This window comes from Podarcis melisellensis (genome assembly GCF_964234715.1).
Source record: "Podarcis melisellensis genome assembly, chromosome: Z".
Classification (NCBI taxonomy): Eukaryota; Metazoa; Chordata; class Lepidosauria; order Squamata; family Lacertidae; genus Podarcis; species Podarcis melisellensis.
The window spans coordinates 20348615-20363111 of record NC_138547.1 but is presented as its reverse complement, the minus strand read 5'-3'; the positions used below and the strand labels follow the sequence as shown (position 1 = coordinate 20363111).

The 14497-nt window shown below is 45.3% G+C and overlaps 1 protein-coding gene across 2 annotated transcripts in view; it reads left to right on the top strand.

Moving 5' to 3' along the window:
* OPHN1 (oligophrenin 1) overlaps positions 1-14497 on the top strand; it is a 120331-nt gene that overhangs the window by 76477 nt on the left and 29357 nt on the right. For both annotated transcript variants that reach the window (XM_081897802.1, XM_081897803.1), the window contains 4 exons: positions 3837-3921; positions 4409-4467; positions 8133-8238; positions 14332-14491. In XM_081897802.1, coding sequence (XP_081753928.1) covers positions 3837-3921; positions 4409-4467; positions 8133-8238; positions 14332-14491 — 410 coding nt within the window. The remainder of the gene's footprint in view (positions 1-3836; positions 3922-4408; positions 4468-8132; positions 8239-14331; positions 14492-14497) is intronic.

Sequence of the window (14497 nt, the reverse complement as noted above, 5' to 3'; positions counted from 1 at the left end):
GCTTGCGTGTTGAGCACGCTGCTTTATGGAAGTGAATCGTGGGCAACTTACAACCTACAAGCGCGATGCTTCAACACCTTCCACATGTGCTACGTCAGGAAGATTTTGCGCATCACATGGCAGGATAGAGTCTCAAACAAACCCACATTCCCAGCAGGTTCACACTGTCTCAGCAATATCTGTGCTGGCTTGGTTATGTCCACAGAATGGAAGATGGCAGGACCCCAAGGACGTGCTCCATGGGGAGCTTCAAGAACCAGGCCCATAGGCAGACCAACTCTGCATTACAAAGGTGGGCAAATGAAGGGGGGCAACATCAACCCTGCTGTGTGGGAGTCCCTTGCAGACAACCGCAGTGCCTGGAGACAGACTGTCAGGTTGTATAACTACAGCAGTGACCAGAGGAGGAATGACCACTGGGAGAAGCTCACAGAGAAAAACGCCATGTTGCATCTGCAGCAGCACAGCTGGACGCTTTCATCTGCCCCAGCTGCAACGAAACATGTCTCTCCCGTATCAGTCTCTAGAGCCACAGCAGGCGCTGCAACCTTCCAGCAGTTTGACTTCACCCCCAAAGGCGCATTCCTGCATGGTCTCCTGAGACAGACAGATGCCAACAACTAGGGGCAGGACAGCAGGAAGAGGGAGTTTTTGGAAATGTGAATATTTCATACATAACAATAGATAAATGTACGTTAGACTGGGAATTAATATAATGAAGCTGCACATATCACAACTGTAATAATGGTAGAATCAACAGCAGGAAAACAACAGAGGTTAAGAAGCAGAGGTGATACATTTACAGAGATTGATGCAGGTTATTTTGATTTACACGCCCAGCAAATAATCTGCTAGAGATTTTGGAAAGTGCCTCGTCTGTCTGCCAGGTCTTTGTGTGTTCGGACACCTTTCCTGGATATCATTGCCCAATTTGACATCCAGTTCAGGTCAGATACAATTATGTACTTCTTGATGTAGCACATAGGTAAACAGTGGAACTCGCTCCCACTTGGAGCAGTGATGGCTACAAACTTGGACGGCTTCAAAAGAGGATTTGACCAATTCATAGAGGAAAAGGAGGCAATGCTCTTTCTCCAAAGCCAGACTGAGTAAAGTGTCTGAATATTAATTGGTGGAAACCATTGGTGGAAACATTGGTCACTGTGAGAACAGGAGGCTAAACTAGATAGGCCACTGGCCTGGTCCAGTAGCTGGGCTCTTCTGATGCTCTTATGGAACCTCCAGACCCAGAGGCAGTCTATCTGGATTCTTGGGTCAATAGGGACCATTTGGCCACAGTGAGCACAGGAACCTAACCTGGATGGGTTGTTGGCCTGATCCAGCAGGCTCTTACACTGTGAGGAGGGCTTGGGCTTAGAAAAAGTAAATCATGGCACCACTCTTTCAAGATCTTAGTGGGTGGCTTTGCATGAAGGCTGGAGGGGACTTGGTCTGCCAACTCTTTCCCATTACATCATTGTGGAAGCCAGGTGGTTGTTTGGAGTCAGGGCCAGCTGGCTGCTATGATGGTGTTAATATCAACACTTTCTAAGAAATAAATCTCCCGGCTCCCCGTCACTTTCTGAGCAGGTCCTTTTTATTGCCAATCAGCAAAGTGCCTTCTGATTCCTGTAAGAGCCCTACTTCCTTGGCTGCCCTTTTTTTTTTGTTTCAAAACACTTGGCTGTGCTCTCCCTTGCTGTTGTTATATTGGATTCCTGCAGAGTCTTGAGTTGTACAAGGCAGGGTCACACTCTCCGATGATTAATTACATGGGACAAAGTGTGTTTGATGGCTGTTAATAGTCCTCCTGCCTTTCCTCTGGGCAAATAGCTCCGTGTGCTTTCTATCAAGAGACCCTGCTGGGGTTTGTTAAATGTGCTTTGGTTTGGTTGTCCAGTTTGCTACTGCTGCTGCTTCTGGCACCATCAATCCCACTTGACACTAACAAAACATAGAGCTGCAATGGATTAGAAATTCTAGGTGCAAATTCTAGTGTGGCCACTGGGAACCCCCAGACTGGATTACTGCAATGCGCTTTGTGTAGGACTGCCCTTGGGCCTGTTTCAGAAGCTCCAGCTGGTGCAGAGCACTGCAACCAGATTGCTGATGGGAGCTTCTGGCTGAGGGCATGCGACACCATTGTTAAAACAGTCGCACTGCACTGCCCATCTACTACCGAGCCAGGTTGCATTGATTTACAAAGCCCTGAACAACCTAGGTCCAGGGTAAACTTCACCTGAACCTTATAGTATCCCAACTTGATCACTGAGATCATCTGGAAGAACATCATTGGTTGTTCGCCAAGTTGGCGAGGCTCATTTGGTGACAGTGAGAAGCCAAGCCTTTAGTGTCATGGGCCCAGTCCTGTGGAACCCTCTGCCACTGGAGATTCAGCAGGTACTTTGTGCTTCAACTTTTTAACCACCTGCTGAAAACTTCTATTCCACCAGCTGTGTGCAGTATCCAGAGTGGAGTCTCTTTAGGTGACTGAATGGTGTCTTGTATACCTCCTTCCAGAAACTCCTGGTGCCAAATGTATTGCTTTCCTTTCCTTTGGACCACATCAGGGGGTCTTGTTGTCTGGGCAGCCCAGGACCTCCATACACACTGCACAGGCTTGCACCCCAGAGAGGTGACTTTGGTGCTGCAAACGCAGCAAAAGCAATAGAGGAGGCAGCAGTTATGAGTTATAAGCTCAACCTGATTGGCATAAGATACAAGCAGAAAGTGTGGCCTCAAATCAACACTGTCAGAACAGTCATACCTGAACTTTGTGAATGTTTCTCTGATTCCATTGAACAAGCTCTACTGAGCTGACAGCATCAAAGCAAGGTGGAGCTGCATCAAAGAGGCAACCTACGACATAGGCAATCAAAGAGAACAACAGATCCACGACTGGTTTGAGGCCGGCATAAAAGACACGGAGCCTTGTTATTGCTGCAAAAGTCTTTTGTGAGCTACCCTGTTGAAAGATGCTTTCTACACTGAGAAAGTGATACCCAGTGAGTTGCCAGACAATGTGCCAACGACTAAAGCTGCCTTGGAGTGTTCAACTCACTGCTGACAGCGGCAGCACTCACCAAATATATGAAGGCTTGAACAAAGCCTTTGGACCAACAATCAAGAAAACTCTTCCCTTGCCTTGCAGGAGAGACTGAAGCCAATAGCAATGAAGGCAATGAAGAATACATTCTTTCACATTGGGTTACCAGCATTTGTTTTTAACTTCTTTCCTTTTAATTTCTTATGCTTCCCTTGTATCTTTTTATCTTATTTTTACTGTTGTAAATTGCCCTGATATATTATTGTAATACGGTGGGATCTAAATATTTTTTATAAATAAGTAAGTAAATAAATAAATAAATAACCCAGGGTGGTGGTAGTGGAGAGATGCACCTGTCCTTTGGAGAGACCCAGGTAGCTCTGCTGCTCACACTTTTGAGCCATTCTTCCCCCCCCCATCCCCAGTGGAAATTTTGGGGGTGCCACTTTCTCCATTAAATACTGTCTTTTGCACTTCCACAAAAATGTTGTGGTCGCTTGGATGGGGACCGTGTTCTGGATATTCTCTGTGCTTCCCCCTTGGCCTTCTTTCAATACCAAAAAGGAATTCATTTGTCATTGGGAACAATAAAATGAAAATAACAAGGAGAGCAAATTCCAAGTGGAACACCAGGGGAAGGTGGTGTAACACTGTGGTTTTCTCAGACTGTTGAGCCTGAAATGTTTTAATTGCTCCCCTTCACAGAACAAGAAGTTACAAACGGTGGTTTCCTGGTCTGTTTTCTAAACCTTTTATATATTTTTTGCCTCTTCTCTTTTCCTCTCTCCAGACCCGAAGTGCCCAGGGGATGTGGACTTCCAAAATAGTGACTGGGACATCAAGACAATTACAAGCTCATTGAAGTTCTACCTCAGGTAGGTTCTTCTTTCTCAGTTTCTGCGTTCTAAATATCTGACCTTTATCTAGCTAATCTGCACAGAGTGGGTGGACAGAGGGCATGGAGCTGGTTAAAAACAGCTTTCCTGTGTTTCACTGAACTTGTCTTATCCTGTGAGCACTGCCTTAGACGGCTGCTCCATTTGCCCAATTCTCTCCACTCAAGGTGTCTGTGGAAATCTTTCCCAGCTATGCTCACCTGAAGCTGAGGAATTGACCGAGGTCCTTCTGCATGCAGAACAGGAGCTCTTCCACTGAGCTGTGTCCCTGTCCATGAAACAAGGAAACTTCAACTCATATCACCAGGGCCTTGGACATAGAGTGGTCTTGATGGAATTTATTGAGATTTTTTAAAACAACAACAACAACATACAAATTGTTCCAGATTGAGTAGAGCACAGCTGTGCCTCCCTGATTCCTATGGAACTTATGCATTGAACTCTCTCTTTCTCCCCCCCCCCCCAGGAATCTCTCTGAACCTGTCATGACGTATAAGCTTCACAAAGAATTGATCTTAGCTGCCAGTAAGTGCCTGGGAGCAGGGGGTGGTGAGCTGCTATTAAGAGTAGTTTTCTGAAGGGTGTGAGCTCATTTGCCTGATGAGGACAAGGTTCTATTCTCTGGAATGTTAGATCTGTGCTAAGCGCCTTGGAAGAACCACTTTCCCTTTTTTTTTTTGAATAATATTTTATTAAGTTTTAACAATAAAGAAATTATAGAACAACAAATAGAAAAAACACAAGAAGAATACAAAAACACAAAAATACAAAGATACAAAAGTACAAAAATACAAACATTTAACACAAAAAACAAAAATCCCTCTTTTTTAATTTCTCATCTTTGATTAACTTATTTTCCTGACTTTCTCACGCCTCCCTTTTCTGTATTCCATTTAAAAATTGGTTCAGCAAATTCATATCCTGTTAGTTTATCCTTAATTATTTTTCCTCACATATTATAGCTTCAAGTTTTCCTCTAATATCCATCCAATCTTACATTTTATCTTATTACTAGAACCCCTTCATTTCATTTCAATGTCATCAACATTCAAAAATTTTACAATATTTCTGTAAGTAGATTTTAAATTTCCTCCAATCTTCTTCCACCAACTCTTCTCCCTGGTCTCAGATTCTGCCAGTCATTTCCGCCATTTCCATGTAGTCCATTACTTGCATCTGCCATTCTTCCAGGGTGGGTAGGTCTTGTGTCTTCCAATGCTTTGCGATGAGTATTCTTGCTGCTGCTGTAGCGTACATAAAGAAAGTTCGGAAGAACCACTTTCCCATGTTCTGTAAAGGAAGTGATAGCACATAGAAAACAGGGACATGTGCCTCCTCTCCTCTCATACAAACCAAGGCAGATCCTACTACTTACCTCCCAAAATGGATATTTCCTCCTCCCAACTGCCCCCCCAAATTTCTTTTTTGTATTGTGTATGCCTACTAAGGAAGATAATAATCTAATAAAATTCGAAACAGTAACATTTCATTGCACGTGTATCCAAAATCGGATTAAAACTATTGAGTTTAATTCACCAAAATTGATGGACTTGATCCTGTGTTACCTGCTTTTCAAAGTCTAATAGTCAATAGACCTCCGGTGCTTCCCCTGCTGCCCCCTTGCAGGACTACCCACTTTGAGAACCACTGAGCTAGGGCAAGAACAGCAAATCTCACTTGAGGACGTCATGGCCAATGTCCCCCCCCCCCTTTTAATTGATTGCTCCATGGACAATCAAAGCAGCACGGTTAATTAACTCTGAAACCTTTCAATTAGGTCGACAGTCCAAATTTGCACAGTATTGTATTACTAAGCCCGGACAACAATTTAATTAAATGAGTGGATAATTCAAGAATCTGGTCATCTTGATTGAACTCCTGCTGGCTGTAATGAGCTCCCTGGTGCTTCCCGTTTTCGGCATCCAACCTCCTCTCCCTGTTTCTCTGTGAATGGTTTCGCGGGTTTGCAAGCTAGCTTGAAGCACAGGCTTCCTTAAGCAAGTGCAAGAGAGCCTTCACAACTTACCCTCTCACATCCTATCCCACGGGTTGAATTAATACAATTTATCTTTGCTTGGTCAGTAAAATGTGTGTAAAATCACATAGCGATCATTAAAAATGATTGCCAAGTACTTGCAAAGTAATATTAATATTTGTTAATTAATTAATTAATTATCATCACCTGACATTTGCAGAAGGTAAAATTAAAATTCCTTGGTTTTCTGAAAGCCATTTATGTGCTTCTTCATTAAACGTAGACTTAACAAGCTAAATGTTATCCAATTAATAGCAGGTTGTAATCCCTCACACTCAAGAACATATTTTAAAAAACCCCTCACTGAAGAAATTTGCAAAAATTAAGCTTCGCACTGTAGTATCTCAGGGTCAGTCTCTATCATTGGGCTCACAAGAGCCCAGCTGATCTGGAGCAGAGGTGTAAAGCAGCACAGAGTTGCCACAGGTGGTGAAAGGTTGCATTCTGTGCTGAGCTGGGGCAAGTGGAGATCAATGGCCTGGAGCTCTGGGCTTGATTGAAGGACAGAGAGATGTCTAGCCAAGGAAAATCTGCACCCCCCCAGTTGCACCCCCCAGTTGACATATAATGTGAGCCCCATGCTGCCATACAGACAAAATAGCATGGAATCATAGAGTTGGAAGGGACTCAAAGAGCCATCTAGTCCAACCTTCTGCAATGCAATAATCTCAGCTAGATCATACATGACAGCTTAAAAACCTCCACTACCTCTCACAGGAGTCTGTTCCACTGTCAAAACAGCTCCTACTGTCAGAAGATTCTCCTTGGCTCAACAGTGGCCAATCGCAGAGGCATCTTGGAGGCCTGTTATCACTCAGCAGGGAGGCTACAACCTCTGCACCTTGGCTGCGAAGGTGCTTTGGGACAGAGCCAGGACCCTGGGAGAGGACAGTTTCAGTCAATCAGTCAATCCCTCTAACCTCCACCAGTTTTAGACTACAACGCCCATCAACCCAGCGTTATGTGGCTGTGCTAGCTGTGGCTGATGGGAGTTGTAGTCCAAAACAGCTGGAGAGCATGGTGTGTATCTGGAGACTCAGAGCTGCATGGGAAAATGCATGCAAAGATTCCTTTGGAAAGGAATCACAACACTCATCCAGTCCAGCCCCTGGAGGTGCTGGAATCATAGCTAAAGAAACTCTGACAGGTGGCCACCCATCCTCTGCTTAAAAACATCCAAGGAAGGAGAGTCCACCACCTTCCAAGGGAGACAGTTCCACCGTTGAAATGGCTCTTACACTCAGAAGGTTCTTCCTAATGTTTAGTCAAAATTTCCATTTCAAACCATTGGTTTGAATCCAGCCTTCCGGAGCAGCAGAAGACAAGCTTGCTCCATCTTCCATGGGACAGCCCTTCAGATATTTGAAGATGGTTCTCATCTCACCCCTCAGTCTCTTCCAGGCTAAACAAACAAGGAGGGGAAACTATATTGAAAATTTACCTGGGCCATCAACAATTCCCTCTTTTAGCAGCCTCTGACTTCTCTGTTCTTCCCAGTTCTTTTTCAAATGCTATGAGCTGTGTCTAAATAAGAAACTGCCTGTGTTTTGAGTTCCACTTATTTCTGCACAAAATCCTCCCTGCCCTCAGCAAGATTTTAGCAAAATCAGTATTGTGACACTGATTTTCATCGCAGCCAAGAGCACCTGTTGCTCGTTGCAGTTAATATTTTTTATTATTTAATACAATTTGTACACTACTTGGGTTCCTCCCCCCTAAATGCACCTCAAAGCAGTTTACAAAAAAGATAAAATAGTAAAATTACCAATAAGTAAAATAATAATAATAAATTCAACAACAATAATTTTAAGACTTCCCAAAATGTGAAAAGACGAAAAACAGATTAGAACTCACCCCAGCTTTGTAAACATCTAGGTAGTGTTGCCAAAATAAAAATGTTTTAACAGGTGGCGCCTGCCTGATGTCAGTAGATGCTGCCACACTAAAAGATTGAGTTAGTTCGCACGCTTTTTGTTTTGAAAGCAGCAACCCTGGGGGAGCCTGAATCACAATCTGGAAGTGAGGAGAGACAGTGTAACTCCCTCAATTGACGTGTCCTGTTTAAACACACACACAGCAGCTGCTGTTTGCACTAGAAGCGAAGCCTCTGTGTATTTACCTCAAACTGAAAATCTGATTATTTTTTCCTTCCTAGAGTCTGACAACCTGGATTATAGGCTGGGAGCGATCCATTCCCTTGTCTATAAACTCCCTGACAAAAACCGAGAGATGCTAGAAATGATCATCAGGCACCTGGTCCAGTAAGTTGCTGTTTCTATGCAAGATTTCTACTGCAAAGCAGGGGGGGTTGGCAGCTGGCGGACTTCTGCTCAACTGTGCCCTGGGCCTGATTCCAGAAGCTCCCTGCAAGTGATCAGGACTCCAGCATGAGTGATCTATACAAGGGGGTGGGGAGAGAGAAGGAAGGGGTTGGACACAGTGGTTGTTGTTGTTGTTGTTTGTCTCTGGACACACCCACTGCCAGCATTAGGCTCCATACACAGTTGACATGTGACTTCTGTCAGAGTTGCCTTCCACAGAAGGGTTGCTTGTCAGGATTTTGCCTTCATGGTATGTCTGTGTGGTGCAGTGTGGATTGAACTATAGACCCAACAGAGTCTTGGCTATTGGTGATGGCCTAACACATCCTCTCTTCTTCGGGGTTGCCCATGATGGGTACATAACGCCAGCTTGCCCCGACAGCCCTGGTTACCAATTAATTTCCAGTTCAGAGTGCTGGGTGTGACCTATAAAGTCTTAAACGGCTCAGGACCCAAATACCCCAAGGGCTGCCTCTCTCCATATGAACTGACCCAAACCCTGCAGTCATCACCTGAGGCCCTCCTTCATGTTCCTCCTCTGCAAGGGTTCTGGAGGGTGGTAACACGAGAATGGGGCCTTTTCAGTGGTGGCACCCCACTTGTGGTATTCTCTCCCCAGGAAGATTGCCGGTGGCAGCAGACTTTTGTCAGGCCTCTGGCTTTTAATTATCTGTGGCCCTTTTGTGCAGGTGTGTTTGCGTTTCAATCCAGTTTTTAAAAATGTGAAGATGTTTTAGATTTTGTTTTTCATGAATGCAGTATTTATTGTTGTAAGCCACTTTGAGTTACTTATATAAAATAAAAAACCAATAAGTTTAGTAAATAATAATAATCTAGAAGTGGGAGGCTGTTGCAATTCTGATACGGCAAGGAGGATGTTTGAGAACAAGCCTTGGCTTTCAGAGCAAAAGGGTTTGATTGTTTCCAGACCTCAGGAAAATCAGTTTTAGAAATGTGATTTTTTTCTTCTTCTTCTCCAACAAAGCACCACTCTTAAGTGCTTGTCAGAGGAAAATATGTCTGGTTTTGGCAATTTGAAATTGTGCAATTGCTGGGTGTGATGTAGATTATAATCTCCAGCCTTTTCCTCTTTCTGGTTTCAGTCTTCTGGCATAGATTTCGTTGCAGGCTCCATTGGCCCCAAAGATTTGTTGAAATCCTCCTCCTTCCATATTTTATTGGTTTTGTTAGGACTTACAGACATGGCAAAAAGAAAGAAAACAAAGAATGAAAAATAAAGATAATAAAGCAGTGGTTCCCAAACATTTCAGGCCCCCTTGGTTCCATAAACTCACGCCAAATGCCCCCCACCCTATAAAAAGCATAATTAAAAATAGTGATTTGCACGACCCACTAGAGAAGATAATAATGCAAATAAGAAGAGGAAGAAGGGTAACAATTGATTGCACATTTATTCAAAACTCAATGAATACTATTTGGTTTAATTAATAACACGGTCTTGAAAGACCTACATTGGCCCCCAGTACGTTTCTGAGCACAGTTCAAAGTGTTGGTGCTGCCCTTTAAAGCCCTAAACTGCCTCGGTCCTGTATATATACCTGAAGGAGTGTCTCCACCCCCATTGTTCTGCCCGGACACTGAGGTCTACGCTGAGAGCCTTCTGGCGGTTGACTCGCTGTGAGAAGCCAAGTTATAGGGAACCAGGCAGAGGGCCTTCTCAGTAGTGGCACCCACCCTGTGGAACACCCTCCCACCAGAGGTCAAAGAGAAAAACTACCAGACTTTTAGAAGACATCTGAAGGCAGCCCTGTTTAGGGAAGCTTTTAATGTTTAATAGACTATTGTATTTTAATATTGTGTTGGAAGACACCCAGAGTGGCTAGGGAAACCCAGCCAGATGGATGGGGTATAAATTATTATTATTATTATTATTATTATTATTATTATTATTATTATTATTATTATTATTATTATGGTTCTACAAAGCCTTAGAACAACCAGGAATTTGCATATACTTCCATAGAGCCAAAAAAGCCTGTCTTTCAAGCTCTGCCCTTTAGTTATTTTAAGTTTACGAGATATGTTTCAAGGAGGGCAATTTGCCAAACCCCAGAGTACCAGCAAATGACTAAGACAGAAGGACTTTCAGCATTGGGCAATAGAGCCCTGGGCTGCTATTTTCAAGTCCCATTCTGTTTCTGCAAACAGGTTCAAGAGCGCCAGGTGGAAAGATGATGCACTTAGCTCAGGCTCCCGGGCTGGATCAGGCCCGCCAGGGTCCTAAATCTGGCCTGCCCTGCTGCTACTGGCTCTCTGGCTTCTGGCTTGCCACCACTACCAGCAACAAGCTATTGCACGTGGTGAGCACTAAAGATGCAGCCAACTCATGGCGCTGAAAAGGGGGGCAAGGAGACATGCTAAGAGCATGCAGGGGAGAGAGCGCTCCCCATGAGGCAGGCGGCGAGCGGAGTGCTGCGGGGGTCCAAGGTGGAGCGAGAAATGATGCAGTCAGGAGGCGTTGCGCCCAGGCAGCAGGCAGCACCACCGCCGGGGTCCCTCGCAGCTCAGTCACTGCCCCTCCGGGTCTCCTGCTCGCCACCTGCCTCATGGGGAGCACGTGCTCCCCTGTGCACGGTGGGTTCTCTCAGTGTGTCTCCTTGTCCCCCTTTTTGGTGCAAAAGAGGCATGTTCAACTATGGGGGTGGATCTCATAGTGGAGGGATCTGCCTTGTGGGTTGGGGGGATTACCTAGGGGAGCTCTAAGACACAAGGAGGTGGCAGGGGCGGGCACTGCAGGTGTACTTCGAAAACCTGGCATCAGTGGATCAAGTCTATCAGTTTTGTTGAATTAATTAAGCGAAATCATTTTAATTGGGTTTAGCAATTAATCCCTAATGTTTTGAATTTTATTGGGCAGGCAATTCTGCTGTGATGCTTTTCATAGGGTAGGGTGCACTGGGGGTGAGTTTCTGGAACACATGGTCCCAGGGCCCTCAAATGAGTTTGGGAGACACTGAATTGTGATTTACCTGAGACATGTACCCCACATGGGTTTGACATTGCTGGCATTATTATTTTTTTGCCTCTCCCTTTGCTTTTTGCAAATTTATTAAACCACAGCCTCAAGCTGGTTTATGACCAAACCCATTAACATTTGCTTAAAGCATTGGCTTGAACTTTAAAGAAGCAATCAAAATTTCCAACATTACACAAAAGTATCAAAACTGCTCAAGCAAAAGTGCTTGTGTAAAGAAAAGAGAATTAATAACAGGTGGGAGCACAGCAGTAGACACCCACGTATACATCTGAAGGATGTCAAATCTACTTTTTTTGCCAACTTTCTGAAGGTGCACCTGAAATGTCTGCAAGTTTCATTTTTAGAGTTTGCAAGATTATGTTCTGCCTCCACCATCAGAGCCAGTATGCCTCTGAATACCAATTACTGGGAATTGCTGGTGGGCAGAGTGCTGCTGTGCTCATGTCCAGCTTGCAGGCTTCCCATTGGGACATCAGGTTGGATGTTCCCAATGTGGGAACAGGATGCTAGATTGGGTGGGCCATTGGCCTAATCCAGCAGGCTCTTCTTACGTTTTACCCCATCACACAAAATGAGCTGGAGAGGCTCATTTGATAACAATGGGCATCACTAGGCCAGTGCAGTGGAACACTGTGACTAGAGATTCAGTGGGCACCTTCTGTGCCAACTTTTAAAAGCCTGCTGAAAAGTTATATTCTGCCAGGTGTTTACAGGCAATTAAGAGGACATCCTTCCGCAATGGTTTACTGGTGTTTGTTTTTAACTTTTTTAATGCTTTTACTGTATGCCTTTATGTTTTTATTACTGTAAACTGCTTTAATATATTTCTGTTAATGAATAATAATGCAGAAGAATCCCATGATGATTCACCATAGGGGTGGGGTTGTTTGCTTGCTTGCTTGCTTGCTTGCCTGCCTGCCTTCTTGCTTGTTTACTTGAATAGCTATATACCACTAAATCACAAAATAGTTTAGAGCATTAAAAAGATAAAGACCAAACAAAAAACGTCACGAAAGAATAAAAACAAGGTTAAAGCAAAAATAAATTAAAAACAGGCATCAATAGCCCATTGTGGGCTATTGTCCTCTTAATTGCCTGCAGAACAGAAAAGGTTTCAGCGGATGTTTTAAAAGTTAGCGCAAAGGAGCCTGCTGAATCTCCAGCGGCAGAGAGTTGACAGGACTGGGCAGCTTACAATAAAGGCTTGGTTTCCTTTTGTGGTCAAATGAACCTTGCCAACCCAGGGAATGACCAGCAACATTCTTGCAGGTTATCTCAGCTTTTGAGTTGTAAGTACTCAGGCAAGGTCCCCAAGGTCATTCAGGGCTTGTGAATTAATGCAAGGATTTTGAGCCTGGCTCAGTAGTAGTTGGGCAGCCAGCACATCTTCGGCCAGAAGCTCCCATAAACAGTCTGGCTCACTGGTGGGGGAAGTGGGGTGCAGAGGGCATAACAAACTGGGTGGCGGGGAAGGCAGGGTGATGGGGTCCCCACTGGCTGAATGGAGGAGGAAATCAGGGAGCAGCTAAGATTTCAAGCATGAGGAGGGCTCCGTGGTTGTTTTATTGCTTGGTTAAAGGGAACGGGGGGTGGGGGTGGTGCCATGTAGGCTGGCGGGAAGGGAGAGTGAGGAGGCAGAAAGGCTCTCCCTGAGGAAGTCGTCCCTGAGCAGCCTGTGACCTCTTGTGTTGTCTGCTATTTAGTTCATTACGGTCTTAATGCTGTTCTGGGGATCTGAGGAGGCGGTGGAGCAGCCCATCACATTTGGGGGTGGGGGGGACGGGAAGAGGGCAGGAGGAGGTCACAGTCTTTCTCCCAGACCCCCAGTGTGGTGGTTCTGCCTCTCCTCTCTAAACACGTGCCAAGGGTTTGGTAGATTATGGTGGCAACCTTTGCCCCAGAGAGAAGGCAGATGGAAAAGTAATATATAAGTAATAATAACCACAACCATAGCATGGGTAGGGGGTACCTGTTGCCATGATTATTCTGGTGGATTTGTAGAAGTCTGAGTTTGCTCTAAGGGAGTCTGCCTTCGTGTGCACAGCAAGTGTTCTGGAACTTGAAGCTATGAGTGTTTATACTTCCGTCTCCAGCAATCCCCTCAAGGAGTCTCAGCCCTGGCTGAAATTCTCCAAGGCCTGGGGATGCTGCTAAGAAGGGGAATTATTAGTGTGTTTTTATGGGTTTGTCATAGTTTTCTAAAATGTACAGTACGATAGCACAGATCTTCTTGTATTCAGTGAGTTGTATGAGATCCTGCCCCCTGCACTACAAGTCAGCATGTCAGATGCTGCTGCTATTCATAATGTTTATTTTAAAAGTACTTGAGCTCTCCTATTCCAGCCTGGTGTGGCAATACAAGTAAAGCAAAGAGGTGGAGTCGGGGAGTCAAGTTCCTTCCTGCCCCTTCATTAGCGGGGGACGGGGACAGAAGGGAAATACACTTGTAGCGGAGGGGAGGGCTGTGGCAAGCCAGCAGGGTTCCCAGATGAGGGACGGCAAACTCAGTATCCGCCCCAGGTGGCAAAAGCCCTAGCCATGCCACTGATCTGGCTGCAGTACCCTGCTCCAGTTGCATCTTCCGAACCAGGCCCAAGGGCAGCCCCACATAGAGCACATTGCAGCAGTCCAGCTTTGAGGTTACTAATGCACGACATATAGTGGACAGGCTCTCCCTGTCCACGAACAGCTGTACAGTGGTACCTCGGGATGCGAACAGGATCCGTTCTGGAGCCCCGTTTGCATCCCGAATGGAATGTAAGACACGTCGGCGCATCTGCCTGTGCGCGGGTCGCGTTTCGCCTCTTCCGCGCATGTGCGTGACGTCATTTTGAGCATCTGCACATGCGTGAGCGGCAAAACCCGGAAGTAATGCGCTCCATTACTTCTGGGTTGCCGCGGAGCACAACTCGAACGTGCTCAACCCGAAGCACGTTCAACTTGCGGTTCATGGAATTTCGGCTCCAGAATCCCCGATCAGATGCTCCTCTGATTTCCACCCTAATTTTCTTGCTTTCTTTTTCCTCTCCTGACAGCGTGTGTGAACACAGCCGGGAGAACCTGATGTCTCCATCTAACATGGGGGTCATATTTGGCCCCACACTCATGCGAGCCCAGGAGGACACCGTCGCTGCGATGATGAACATCAAGTTTCAGAACATTGTGGTGGAGATCCTCATTGAGCATTTCCACAAGGTATGG